At 39.8% G+C, this 13186-nt stretch overlaps 1 protein-coding gene across 1 annotated transcript; it reads right to left on the bottom strand.

Annotated features, from left to right (window-relative positions):
• Nucleotides 1-658: 658 nt before the first annotated feature.
• On the bottom strand, nt 659-13135 carry LOC131667598 (F-box only protein 32). Its single transcript, XM_058941099.1, has 6 exons — nt 12756-13135; nt 5995-6056; nt 5509-5558; nt 4603-4789; nt 4107-4533; nt 659-3922 (listed from the first exon to the last, which is right to left on the bottom strand). Exons 1-6 carry the CDS (start codon nt 12875-12877, stop codon nt 3724-3726), a joined length of 1047 nt encoding a protein of 348 aa, XP_058797082.1. The 5' UTR covers nt 12878-13135; the 3' UTR covers nt 659-3723.
• Between the last annotated feature and the right edge of the window lie 51 nt (nt 13136-13186).

The raw sequence follows: 13186 nt of genomic DNA, 5'->3' as shown, positions 1-13186 counted from the left end.
CCAGCTTTTTGAGGGCGCCACAATATTTGCTCACAGCAATAGTAAATAAGTGAATACAAACGGCAATTAAGAACTATCGAATGACGTCACAATACATTGTAACATCAGAAATGCAAGTTTTTATAAAATTTCATTGGCGCCAATTACGTTTTTTCTACTTTAAAACAATATAAATTAATGTATAGAAATTTTATTGTGACTTGTTATTGTTACGCTGAGGCTTTTAGAATTAAAAACCGAAATCAAAAGTTGTATTCATATAAACATATATTGTTGAGACGAGCAACTAACGTCTGCATATACTTTATAAAAGGTATGTAAAAGATTTGCATATTTTCTTAATCATCGACTATTTTTGCTTTTAAATTGAAAACAATACATTGATCTGCATGCAATATATCTATATTTTTTATACGTGAGTAAAACATTCTTGAAGGTCATCTTGTTTATAGTTAAGTCCATTGTTTGTTAACTAAAAATCTTTGAAATTTAACAATAATTATTTCAGTAGTTGTTTCATTAATAGAGATACATAAATTTAGTCTAAAAAAAACTTATATTACTCAGATTCAGTAGGGTCTGTGCTATATCAAAGAGTCTAATAAATTCGGATATGATTTTAATATGGAAGGTATCATACAATAGATTTGTAAATTTATTTTAACTTTTTTTTTATTTATATATATCACCATGTTCTTTTGTTTTCTATAATATTTATTTTTCATAACATATTCAACATAAAATAATTTCTTTAATATACGGTATAGTAAGCCCAATTCTAAGTAGTTGTACAGACAAATTTACAATTATTCTTTTCTTTTATTAGAACTTTAAATATTCTACAATAAACATAAATTTTTTCAAAACTTGTTTAAAGTATTAAAATAATGATCAATATCTTGTCATAAATATATTTATGTAGATTCTTTGTTTAGAAGCTTCTGGCATAATGTTGCTCTATACACCTCCTATTTATAGATGAAATTGTACCATCATTTTACATACAAGATATTTATAATCTTCAAATTAAATCTCTACATACACTGTTTTTGTGATATATTTTTCTTTTCTTATGATTCATTTGAATCGTAGAAGCATTGGATACAGGTATTATAGATAACATTTGAATTAAAAATTAATGTAACTTTTCATGCGATTGAGTTTTTGAGTCCAATACTGTACTATAAGTGATAATGCCACTTTTGTCTGCACCCTATAACATGACTAGGTCAATGAAATTATGAAAACATGTAATCTTTTTTAACAGATCATTATAATGAAAAATATTTATCAGAAGGAATTAGTTTTACTCTGTTTTGAACCAAAAGTTTTTAAATATCAATTTTGTTCAATGCAATAGCATTTTCATTTATTATGGTTTGGCAGTATATAATTGTCATATTTTTGAATCAACAAATGATTTATTTAAATGTCATTACTGCATATATATTTGCAAAAACTTACATAAATTTTACTAAGGATCATCTTATTTAAGTTTATCACATATACAAATATTGAATTTAAAAACATCATTTGGATGACAGTATAAAAGTGCTTTCAATAAAATTGAAACTTCTTTACTCTAAAAGCAAATTAAACAATATTCAAAAAGAGCATATACCAAAATTACAAAGACATCTTTCTACAACATCAAGTGAAATACTTATTATTTGAGATTTTTTTTACTCAAGTTTTTTTTATTTAGATACACTTTTATCATTGAAGATTTGAAGTTTGCATTTATAATTAATTTTTTCAGCTTTAAAGAATTGCATATTATTTTAAATATTTAATAAAGTACCTTTCAAACAAATTCGCATCATTGAGATTATACTCGTTAATCTAGTCTTTATATTCTGGACATTATTGTAAGAAAGCCATGTAGTTGATTTGTTTGACTGGGGTCACCCTGCGTAGGCCAAAATATTTATATATATGTTTTTGTTAATATTATTTGAAATAATGGTGTTTTATCCATGATAAGTTCTACATTCTTCATTGTTTAAAGTCAAAGGACTTATTTTCATCACAGAATAAAAGAAATTATGATAATTTGCAATCATTTGCATTATTTAAATCTTATTTATTTAAAAATCTTTGACTACTACATCATTGCAAATTGTGTCATGATTTCTTAAAATCTTTTTTGCATTCCCATACACTTAATTGAGGTTAGCATTAGCATATAATATTTTTAGAATTGAATATCATGTTTTGATTGACATGTGCTAAAAAATAATATTACTATTTTATATTTTGATAAAGCATTAAAAATATTAAAATTTTTAGTTTTCATTGCTATTGCAGCAGCTAAATTGCTGTGAGCTTTAGACTTGGTTAGGAATTTTTTAACATTTTTGTTTATTTTGAGAAAATTAAATTTTCATAGAAAAAAGTGCTTCCAAATAAGTCTTCAGTTATTAAAAGGAATGGATAATAATCAAATCTGACTGATAATAATTTAGTATATATTTTGAAGCACCAAAAATTATTTTTTACGTTTTAACCAATTTCATCAAATTTACAAAGATACACATTAATGCAGCAAATTTTGCAATATTGTAGATTGATGTCGTTGAACATGTTTATTAGCAAGGTGCCTGTGTCTTGTTTTCTTTTTTGATAACTTTGTTATGATGGTAATTTGTCTCTTTTATGATTGCAGAGCTCAAATTATTTTCAATCGACTGAGATTGGATTTATCAGTAATGTACAATTAAAATATTCATATGTATAATGTATTTATCGATGAAAAATGTATTTGTCTCTGGCAGGAATCATAAATTTTCTGTTTAATTTGTTCACTTTACACATTTGATGATAGCTTAATACTAAGTATTGTTGAATAATTTCAAAAAGCACATAATGGACAATTTACTGGTGAAGCTTAAATGTTTTTGTATCGAACCTTTGGAAAAGGTATTGTAGCTGCAAGTAGATACAAAAAATTACTAAAATGATTTTTCGATGACATGAAGTTTCTTTGCAAATAAAAATTTATGTTAGCACTTTCTTCACATTCCCAAAAATACTTAGTATTTTGATGATTTTCTTAAGCGGTTAACACTGCTTGGTTAGAGTTGTACTGGAAATATTGGACAATTGCGTGACATTTTTTTGTGCAACTATTGAACATTAATTGTATTTTTTTTATCACTTTTCATTTTATTCTATTTATAATATATATCTTCTTTTTTTTTTGCCCATAGCTTAAAATTTACCTGGAACAATTATAAATCGCTTGTGTTTGAAAAACGAAAGCAAAAAAAATGAGCGGAAATTCGCACGTTTCGCACTTGAATAAATTCGTTTGACTAGCAAAAATTGCAAATGAGAAAAGAAAAATCGTGAAGTATTTCGATTTAGACAAATATTACCGCGGGAAGAAATACATTAACGATTTCTTTTTCACTGAGCAATATATAAATAATAAATTCCTCCTTCGAAAAAAGAATAATCTTTTTCAGTGTATACAATGCGACGTATAAAATCAAAACTACAAGATAGCAACAATAGAAAAAATAGAAAAAAATCGTCGTGAGAGTTACAGCGTATTAAGTTAAAATCTGTTTTTTTTTCCGGTTTACAGTATACACATCTCTTTCGTTATATTCGCATATACGTGTCGGACTACGTATATGCCTGCACTTAATAATGTGTTAGAACCGAGTATTTTTCATTTTTAATCAATTATCGGATGCGTTATAATCGTCGGTTCGACGTTCACAGCGAGAAAAACTTGAGGAAGGTCTGAGGGGGAATCGGAACGTGGAGCGACGCTCGATCGACGTCGGCGAGCTTCTCCTGGAAGGCCGGATCTTGATCTGCGATGCACGGGTGTCCGAGCGATCGCCAGAATAGACAACGGCAGTTTCGGCATAGTTGGATCATCTCCGCGTATTCCTCTCGCAAACCATACGATCTGCAAATCAATCGAATGTCAGCGTAATCAAGAGCCACATTGGACAGTCACGCTCGCTTCACCCCCACCAACCCAGTTCCGCATGCTATTTTTGCAACTGTTATCGATACTCTCAATTGAAATGTGCACTCGCGCGCATTAACGAACGGGCTGGATTGAAAGAGCCAATTTGGCGTGGCTATACCTGCGAGCAATAGTGAATATGGATTTCCAGTCTTTGTCAGGATTGTTGAGTCGGGCAGTGGCGATCTGCTGTGACGTGAAGTGATACTGAGCGAGTTCTCGCCAGATCCTCTGTTCCTGCGCCAGGACGGCAAGGTGTTCGCAAGCCGCGGACGAGGCCTCGATGTCGCGCGGATCGCTAAGTCGCAGCAAGATCTCGCGCCGACACTCGGCTGGCAAATCTGACCACTGTGGCTGTTGCTCCTCGTCGGGCTGAGTTATCGTGATGGAAGATGCGATCTGCAGTATTCGATCGAGCGCGGCTTTGTGTTTCTCCCAGAGTATCACCGAGCCCAATGGTCTACCACCCCAACAGCAACCGGCGCTGAAAGTTCGAACCCTCTCTATGAGTCGTCGCAGTCTGCCGGTTTGTTGTTGCGATAAGGACACTGCAAATCGACAAACAGTCTTAGCGCCCCATGTGCAGGTGTTTTAGGTCGAAAAATTATGACGATCACCTTCTAATGCGACCTCCTCGAGCATGTTAAACAGCACGCGTTGAGCGCAGCCGCTCAATCCTCCCATTCGATGGCTCACCAACAGGTCGAGCAGCCGTACAATATAGTTAAAGCGCCGGCAGTCGTGCACCGCCGATAAGAAGTCCAACCTCTTCAGAGCGTCGCTCAATCCGTTGAAGCCTGCGATCTGAACATTTTTTTTTCGGGATTCATTATTGGTATGGCTTTTTTTCTAAAGTACGTCGACGGTGTTAGAGCATTTTTTCTACTTCTAAAAATTGTGGAATTTTCAAGCGCTAATCAGTCAATATCGGATGCACAGCGGAAGGCTCACGAACCAATCATTCTTTACATATTTATCTTCAAAGTGAAGTATTGCTGAGAGGTTTTTACCATTAACACCGAATCATTCATAAGAAAAATACGATCCAAGCATGGATCTGGCCCTCAAAATAACAATGTCAATCATTGTGAACGTCTTCAAAGCTTGAAGTTTGTCGAGAGAGTTTGAAAGTAAAAATGATCAATACTCTTTTTATCCGCGTGAAAAAAGAAAAATCCGTTTAGTTCTCGATGAGAATCTCGTGTATCTCGCTTAGCTTAAATGCTAGATTGGAAAACCACGGAAAGTCAATATTCCAGCCGCAAATTGTGGGAAATATAATAGCTGTCATCGCGTGTTTTTCCTTGACACTCGGTGATTATCCCGGCGGCAGCATTTAAGAAAACGTCGTGTAACGAGGCGCCAAACTACAAATAGAATCTCGGTGCATCGTGACGATTGACGAGTTAGACGCTTGGCTTCAAGATGCTCGAGAATAGAAAGCCAAGTCTGAACTGATGGTTAAAGGACAATCTAAAAATATATTAGGCTCTGTGCGCGCACGTGTCGTAAGAGTCACTCACCTCGCGGGTGCACTTCAGCGTGATATGACAGTGTGGCTGGACGGCATCTTCTGCAAAAATAAAAATACGAGCAATCTCGAAATTAGTCTCGCTTTTTTTCGCGCGCGAGGAACGGGAGGCGCCCTCGAGGATAAACTTCCGCAATTTAGGCGGCAATTAACGCTCTTTTACTTCTTTATTTATTTATTTTTTCGCACACTTTTGAACTTCATCTTTTTTTTTCGTTTTTTTCGATTATGACTTTTTCTATCAGTGAAAAATTCTATTGCACAAGAATTTCTTAAATCCGATGTGATACTGAAATAATTTTTCCGTTTCAGAATGTTTTCTTTTTAAATTAAGTAAACAATGTTCAAATTGATAAACATATCAATTATCCATAATCAGTTTTCATCCATCAAAATCAAATCGAAAAATGTTCTCACAATATAAGGCTCGATTCATTTCCAGTTGAATTCAAAATCAGCGATCTAATTTTAATTTCACCTTTTTTCTTCTCCTTCTCCTTCTCCTTCTCTTTTTCCCTTTTGTCGTCATTAGTTTCCGTTCTGGAAAAAGAAACGAGGCAATTTCTTAGTCTCTGCATTCGTCTAAATCCGAAAGTGAATATTTTTACATTTCATCAGGATTAGAGTCTATATTCGATACTTTTGTGCTGTTCTCTCGTTTTTTTATGTAGTAGCGCCGCACACGTGCGTTTGGTTCCAAACTAAGAAACTAAAATTTTTGATGGCTAGCTGATTTTCGCAAACTCAGCCTCAAGAACATTTACGTTAATGCGCACTTGCATTGCATGCCCACGGCGTGTATAATCTCAAGCGACAAAGAAAGAAAACTTGCAAGTGAGTCACGCGAGTCACTGGCTCGCGCAAAGTGGCAATTTATTCCGCGACGAATAACGGGAATTCGTTTCGCTAGAATCGAACTGCGATCGGCGATTGTTTTCTCTCCGCGCTTACGACTGACATAGATTTCAGTCTTAATTTTAATAAATTACCACATAATCTCACCCAAGCGCTTCACCGTCAACTCCGATGCTCGTCGACGGACTTTTTCGCAAGCTTATATATTTACCTTTTTTTTGTTTTCTCGCAATAAAGATAAGGCGCATTTGCTCCACGAGTTTACCTCTCATTGAAGTAATTCTCGCTGCGCTTACTCACCGAGAAGGCTCTCGCAATCACGCGTGCATTGACCTCCTCTCTCGCGACTTATGCGCGTAGACGCGCACACTTATGTGGGCCCGACAACGTCTCGAGAGATTTTTGCGTGTCACGCGAGGAGGGTCCCGATGCAAAAGTGTTAGTTTCGCGACAGGGGACGTATTGATTGACCTACTGTCAGAGAGTACGCTGAGCAGCAGCAGCAGCAGCAGCAGCAACGGCAGTAGCAGCAGTGCTATTAGTTAAAATGAACAATTGCAGCAGCTGCAGCCAGAAGACCCGATTATAAAATGCCTGCCTTTTGTCTTTTGGAAAGTGGGCTTCTAAATCATTCGCCGTTCGTTTCTTTTCGCTCGGCGAAATCAACGTCTCCTTTCCAGATAGCGGCGCATCAGCGCTGTCGCTTGCGATCCTATCTAAGATTGAGATTTATCGCGGAGACTGACTCGTTAGGCTCCACGGCATTTTCAGACTGCGCGCCTTCCTTCCTCGTTATTACACGAGAGACTAAAATAACCGTTCCTTTGCTTTGTTACGCGTAATTTTTCCGGATGAGATACATTTGTTCGGGAACGCTTTACCGCGAGTAGTGTGCCTAAGCGTACGTGGAATCAAGAGACGCGAAAGTGCAACGGACTCTACGATACCCGAATGCAGCACACCGCGCGAAAAAGAAAGTACGGCGAAAGAGCGCTGCTGGAAAATCGGAAAGAAAAATTTTCGTTTCGCCTTACACGCCGACCACTGCTAGGTTTTTTTTTCTAAGCCACGAGCGAGAGATGGTGCAGAGAGAAATAATAAAAGTGAAGGATCGGGTCGCTACGTGGGCGAACGTGTCTATCATGTATGTCGGGATGATGGCCACGCGACTGTACGTGTGCGAGAGAATTAGCTGTATAGCGATTTCGTGATACTCGCTTGCTTTGTTCCTTTACGAGTCCTCGGACGTAGCGGATGGTTTGTAGTGAAATTTATTGAATGTTGCGCGGGCACAGCAAAGTGCGCTTTGTTCTGCAGCTTCGTGGAATTCATTGACGTTATTTTATCAATAAGTTGAAAATTAGAGAAGGTATTCGAATAGTCTAGCTTAACACGTTTAAGCTGTAGAGCATTCGTTGGCTTCAGGTTCAGCACTCAAATTGGAAATTTGCGGTTAAACTATGTAGTTTAAACGTCACCTACAATCGATGCCTCGGTTGTAAGTAATCTTTCCTCCCAATTCTATTATTTGAAGAGTGAGTTAGTTTAATGAATATAAGTTAGTTAGTTAGTTGTAAAAATAATGAAAAGAAAGCTGAAAAGCTTCCATTCATCGCATCATGCTTCAGCTTTTCCTTGACATATTAAATAGTGCACTTGACCCTCTATTGTCGAATGGCGTGTTGAAAGAAACTTTTAACAATTAAAGTTTAATTGTAGTTGAAGTCGCGCTTTCGTATTGATAATAAGTTTGTTCTGCTGTGTTTAACGGACGTCAACTAGGAGTTGACGTGTATACGCATTCGAGCGATTTGTATTTCTATGCACACTGATTATTCTGCATTAGCAAGACGAATGGAAATAAAAAGCCCAAACGTAGATTTATTTAAAAGAACGCTCATCTTTGACGTAAAATATTCAACTTTGAAGAAGTGTACTTTTCTGATGATATTTCTTATCGTATTCCAGGTAGATTATTCAATGTTAAACAAGTGTATTTTTCTATTTCGATTTTTTAAAAAGGAACGTATCATCTTCTTTGAATGCTGACGGTGGTTTAGAATTCGCTGGGATCGATTATATTGGAGGAAAACATATTAGTATACTTGAGCTCTAGTAAAGATACTATTAAATGATCAAAAAGTAGTACGGACGTTTTGTGTGGGGTAGCCTTCATTTTGAAAACTCGTTCAAGTGATTTAAGCCCTTTGGTCTGAAGATACGTGGACATAAGAGCTCAACGAGACGAACTTTTACAATCATAAATAAGAATACGTAATAACGATAATTGCCGCATTTTACAAACAGCTCAGTAATTAAAATGCAGAGTACATTGTTCAGTGCAGGGTCTCGCTCCCTTACATCGCTCTTCTTGTTTTCACAACGAAAGCGTCAATTTGAAAGCTTGTCCTTAAATAATCTATCTCAGCGCACATACGAAGCTCAAAAAGCTGAGCGGAAAATAGCATTGGATGAGGGCAGCAGCGCGACGTCAAAGTGCTCTCTCGCTCGCGAGCGCCCATCGACCAACTCCGTACTGCGCTACGTCTCGTCATTATCTCAAATTATTTACGTAACAATCCGCACGCGCCGCTTTACATAATTCCAGCCTCGGAATCACGTTACGAAAGGGAAACATACTTACTCGTCTGAACGCCACGCGCAGAGAGAAAAAAAAAGAGGGGAGGGGGGCTTTTGACGAGGAAGACCTTGCAGCCAGAAAATCCCTGGCGTTGCGTAAGCTTAACGATGGATCCGGAAGCAACACGGCGGACGAGGAAACGAAGGTGAATTACCCGCGTGTATCGTGACTCTTTCTTTGCATTCGTGGCATCGCGAGCGTCAAGGTTGTCGGAAAATTCACCCCTTAGGAATCCTTGGCTCGAGTGTTACGCAATAGGTCGCGAAAGTGTTCGTGAAAATTCTTCCTCCGAGTGCCAGATCCTCAGGCTGCGTCTCGTTTCTCGACTTTTTTTTCCTCGAATTTCACGCGCAAGCAATGTCAAAGTGCCGAATGTTGATAATCATGTGTTGACTTTTCTCACAATCTTGTAAATGCATGAAAAACCACGAGAAAGCACGTATTTTATAACGCTTCTAATCGAGTGTTATCGTCTTCGAACAACTTTTGTAATCTTTTTTTTTTTTTTTGTTTTCACCTACAGTAGTAAGAGTTAATTTCTAAACTGCACTCTAGTGGATACATTTTTCGAGCTTAATGCAAAAACTTCCTTTCAAATTATCAGCTGAAAATTGCTAGCTTAACCAACCGTTACTTTCACTAAAAGTTTCACGTTCGGGTGTTACTCTGTTTTTTCAACGTACGCGGTAGTAAACGAATCTCAATTTTGACGCTTGTAGTTAGTTATATTTTTCCCGAGTATGCCCAGTGCTTTTGTCGACAAAATGTTCAATCGCGTACACGTGCGTGCACTCGAGGTACGTATTGCGCTGCGGCGCAGCTCGACGCAAAAGCCACTGCTGCGAAAATATAGCAACAGCGAAAAAAGCCGGTGTAGTGCCGTCAAGGACGTTTCCACGCGAAGCTGCGCGCGAAAATCACCGCAATGGATCCGCGTTGCCGAGCCAATTTACATTATACCTCTTGCTTTCTGCAAATCGAGGGAGACACTCGAGGTTTTGCTCGACCACACTCATTCCGAATAATGACAAAAATGTATAGCGAATACTTTTTTTTCTTTCCTCGCCTTTTTGATCATTGCGAGCTTTTACATATGCCAAGGCATTTACGAATAGGTGTTGCAATTTATTCACCTTTCAGCTTCGTGAATCTTTTGTTGAAAAAGCATAGTTTCGCACTTTCACAAAGTCAAATTCTCGTAGAAAAGATAAAAATCGAATTTTTCAGACGGGTAATTTCTTACCGAGCGCAATAAACGAGTAATAAATCAAAGCGGGCCGACCATAGGCTCAATGGATATATCGCGATGCATTGAAACAGAAGCCGAGAAGAGCGACAAGATGGAAAAAAAAATAGAATGAGAAATGAGCGCAGTGGCGGTATAGCGCCGGTAGCGTGTGTTAAAGCTGGGTCGCGACCCACTTTTTCACTCGGGTCAACATCGCCGCTGATACCGCTGATACTCTCGAGCAGCAACCAACTCTCTAGGATTCACACAGCGTCTCCATCGGAAAGCCTCCCATTTCCAATTGCACACTTAATTTAAGGCAAACGAGCGACAAACGGACGTCTGTCTTTTCTGGAATATGTGACCGACCTGCGATGAAATCGTGCCACGGTCACGGATGGGCGTAGGGGAGGTAATCAAACACCCGGAGCCAATCGACCGACGGGGTAGAATTACGTCCTCGAAGCACCTGTAATCGGTAATTTCAAATTGGATTTTGCGAACAATGGCTAATCGCATAAATGATATATTATAACGGCGAGGGCGCTCGCAAATCGATAGCCCACATTTTGCAGAAAATAATTCAACGTCTATAATTAACTCCCTGCGTGTGCGTTGTTAAACGCGTGAAAGCGCGACAGCAGTTGCTCGGTTTTTTTTCACGCTTGCACGACGCGGGGACGATGCTCTTACGCGCGCGGATGAAAATTTCCTTCGGCGTGGCGAAAGCGCTGGATGCTAGAATAATTGGCTGCCGGTCGGTGGAAGGAAAAACGCTGGCAATTATTTTGGACCTTCCTTTTATACGCATTGCACGGTTGCAACTTCAATGCTGCCGGCGAGAACGGCGGAAACGAAAGCCGAACGATGATCCTGCGATCCGGCGCCGTGTCATTCGGTCGCGCCCTACACTGCCGCGTCCACCTCGAGCATGGCGTTTTACAACGGCTCTGAATAATTCAGTGCACCAGCGCCGCGCTCGCGAAAATTTCTTGCAACGGCGTGCAACAAGGCGGCGCCGCTCGCACACCTGGATAAGAAATTCGACGAGCGCATCGATCGTCGGCGGCCCGCGCGTATCGTGCGGCGCTCGCGCTCGCGATGCGGCAATTTTTAATTCGAAACGCTTCGGTCTATCGACATTTCCGTCCCGATTTTTTTCGCGCGAGCCCCAGCCAGCCGCTATGAGGAAAAATGTTCGGGCAGAAAAGTTTTTCTAATAAACAAGCCAAGAGTGTTTGAATCCCACTTATTATCCTAGGCATGACCGTATGAGGTTTCTTTTTGTTCCACACACACATATTTCGTTTCGACCAAACAATAGGTCGCGGAGCTTTCTCATCTAATTGAATTGTCCGGCTTGCGTAAACTTCGCCTGCGACGAAGGAAAGGCTTTGAAAAGTAATTGAAACGCGCGTTCACAGATCGTAATCATCACCTCATCGTTTCGTCACGATCGCACTTGCTCAACGTTTACCCAGCGCGAGTGGATTTTTCGACTAAAGTTCGAAAGGAAAAGGCCCGCTCAGCTGATGCGCTGAGAAACGCGCAGCGCAGCGACGGGCAAACAATTTATTGCGAGAGGGCGCGAAGGCGAGCTTTGTAGGCGCGAGCACTGCAATTGCATGACAGAGAGAAAACAGCTGTGCGACTGGAAGAGCGCCGTAGCCGCCGAGCAGAGCATCTTTCACTTTTTATTCCGGTACTTTCAACCGCCGCGCTCGCACACAGGTACTCTGACCGTGAGGGTTTTAAGTATCGACTTGTATCGTCATGTACATGTCATATCCAACTGGTTTTTTGGCTATATTATCTTGTGATAGATTTACTACATGTCAGTGGGAAAGAAACGTACGATGATCAAACTCTGGAAGCTTTCAATCCCTCGTATTTCGAAAAAGCAATCAATCACTCAGTTGCAGGCGACGAATTTCCATTAGATAAAACGCATCGCGTATGGAAGAAAATAAGTTATATAAAGAAAAAAAATCTATTTTTTTTTGTGCCACATATAACTCAATAGAACTTTCACTTCCGTTAGTGTTCCAGCGGCATATAAATTCATAACGAGAGTTTTGATTCATTAGACAGTTGCCTTTTTCATTTCCTCAATTTAGCAAATAGCATCATTCGTAATTATTATAAAAAGCTGCAGCGCGTTCGTTCAGATGTAAACAAAGAAGGAAGAATACGAAGAGCTCGCGCGCCCGATGGAACAGCTGCTTTCATATATACATAGCAAAACGCAGATGCACTTGCACACTGCCTTGTTCTGCGCGTATTTAGAGAGCCATCGAAAAAGAGGTTTTTTGGATTGCCTCTTTCTGCGTGGCAAATGGCGTCCGCAAGTAGTCGCAAGTTTCTTTGTCCCACGACACGGCATTGTTGCACTCTCTCTCTCTCTCTCTCTCTCTCTCCATGTATCAGCAACAGTTGCCGCAGCAGCAAAAAGTACGCAAAAGAGCAGCAGTCGCGTTGCCTTTGTAATGTTATCGAGCACGGATAAAGAACTGACCTGAGCAAAAGTGACAGCGTCTTGTTGTTGGCGCACTCGAGGATTTTCTTCTTTTCCCAACCTTCGACAGTCTTTACCCACTCCTCACCTGGACTCCTCCAATCTTTCGATATGAACGGCATCACGCGCGAGTGTTGTCGCTGCTGCTGCTGCTGCTGCTGTTTCTGCTGTTGCTGCTGCTGCTGCCGCTGCTGCTGCTGCTGCTGCTGCTGCTGCTGCCGCTGCTGCCGCTGTTGCTGCCGCTGCTGCTGCTGCTGTCGACTTGCCCGCCCCGCGCGCACGCAACAACAAAACAACGGGGCGCCGCGACTCTGCGATGTATGTATTACACACAGACGAACAGAGACGCACGGCACTGCAGCTCGCTGCGATCGAGCAACTTCTTCTTGCCTATACGATGCGTGTGCTGGCTGGAGAGAGGGAAACTTCTC

This window comes from Phymastichus coffea, unplaced genomic scaffold, assembly GCF_024137745.1.
Source record: "Phymastichus coffea isolate CEN01 unplaced genomic scaffold, Cenicafe_Pcof_1.1 PCOF00068, whole genome shotgun sequence".
NCBI lineage: Eukaryota > Metazoa > Arthropoda > Insecta > Hymenoptera > Eulophidae > Phymastichus > Phymastichus coffea.
This window is presented reverse-complemented; position numbering and strand designations above follow the sequence as displayed.

Bases quoted from the DNA above. Each gene is read 5' to 3' on its own strand.
- LOC131667598 (XM_058941099.1), bottom strand. From the start codon at position 12,877: ATGCCGTTCATATCGAAAGATTGGAGGAGTCCAGGTGAGGAGTGGGTA. The intron at 6,057-12,755 runs GTCAGTTCTTTA...TTCTTTTTCCAG, and splicing joins ACGCTGTCACTTTTGCTCAG to AACGGAAACTAATGACGACA. The intron at 4,534-4,602 runs GTGATCGTCATA...GTCGATTTGCAG, and splicing joins CGAGGAGGTCGCATTAGAAG to TGTCCTTATCGCAACAACAA.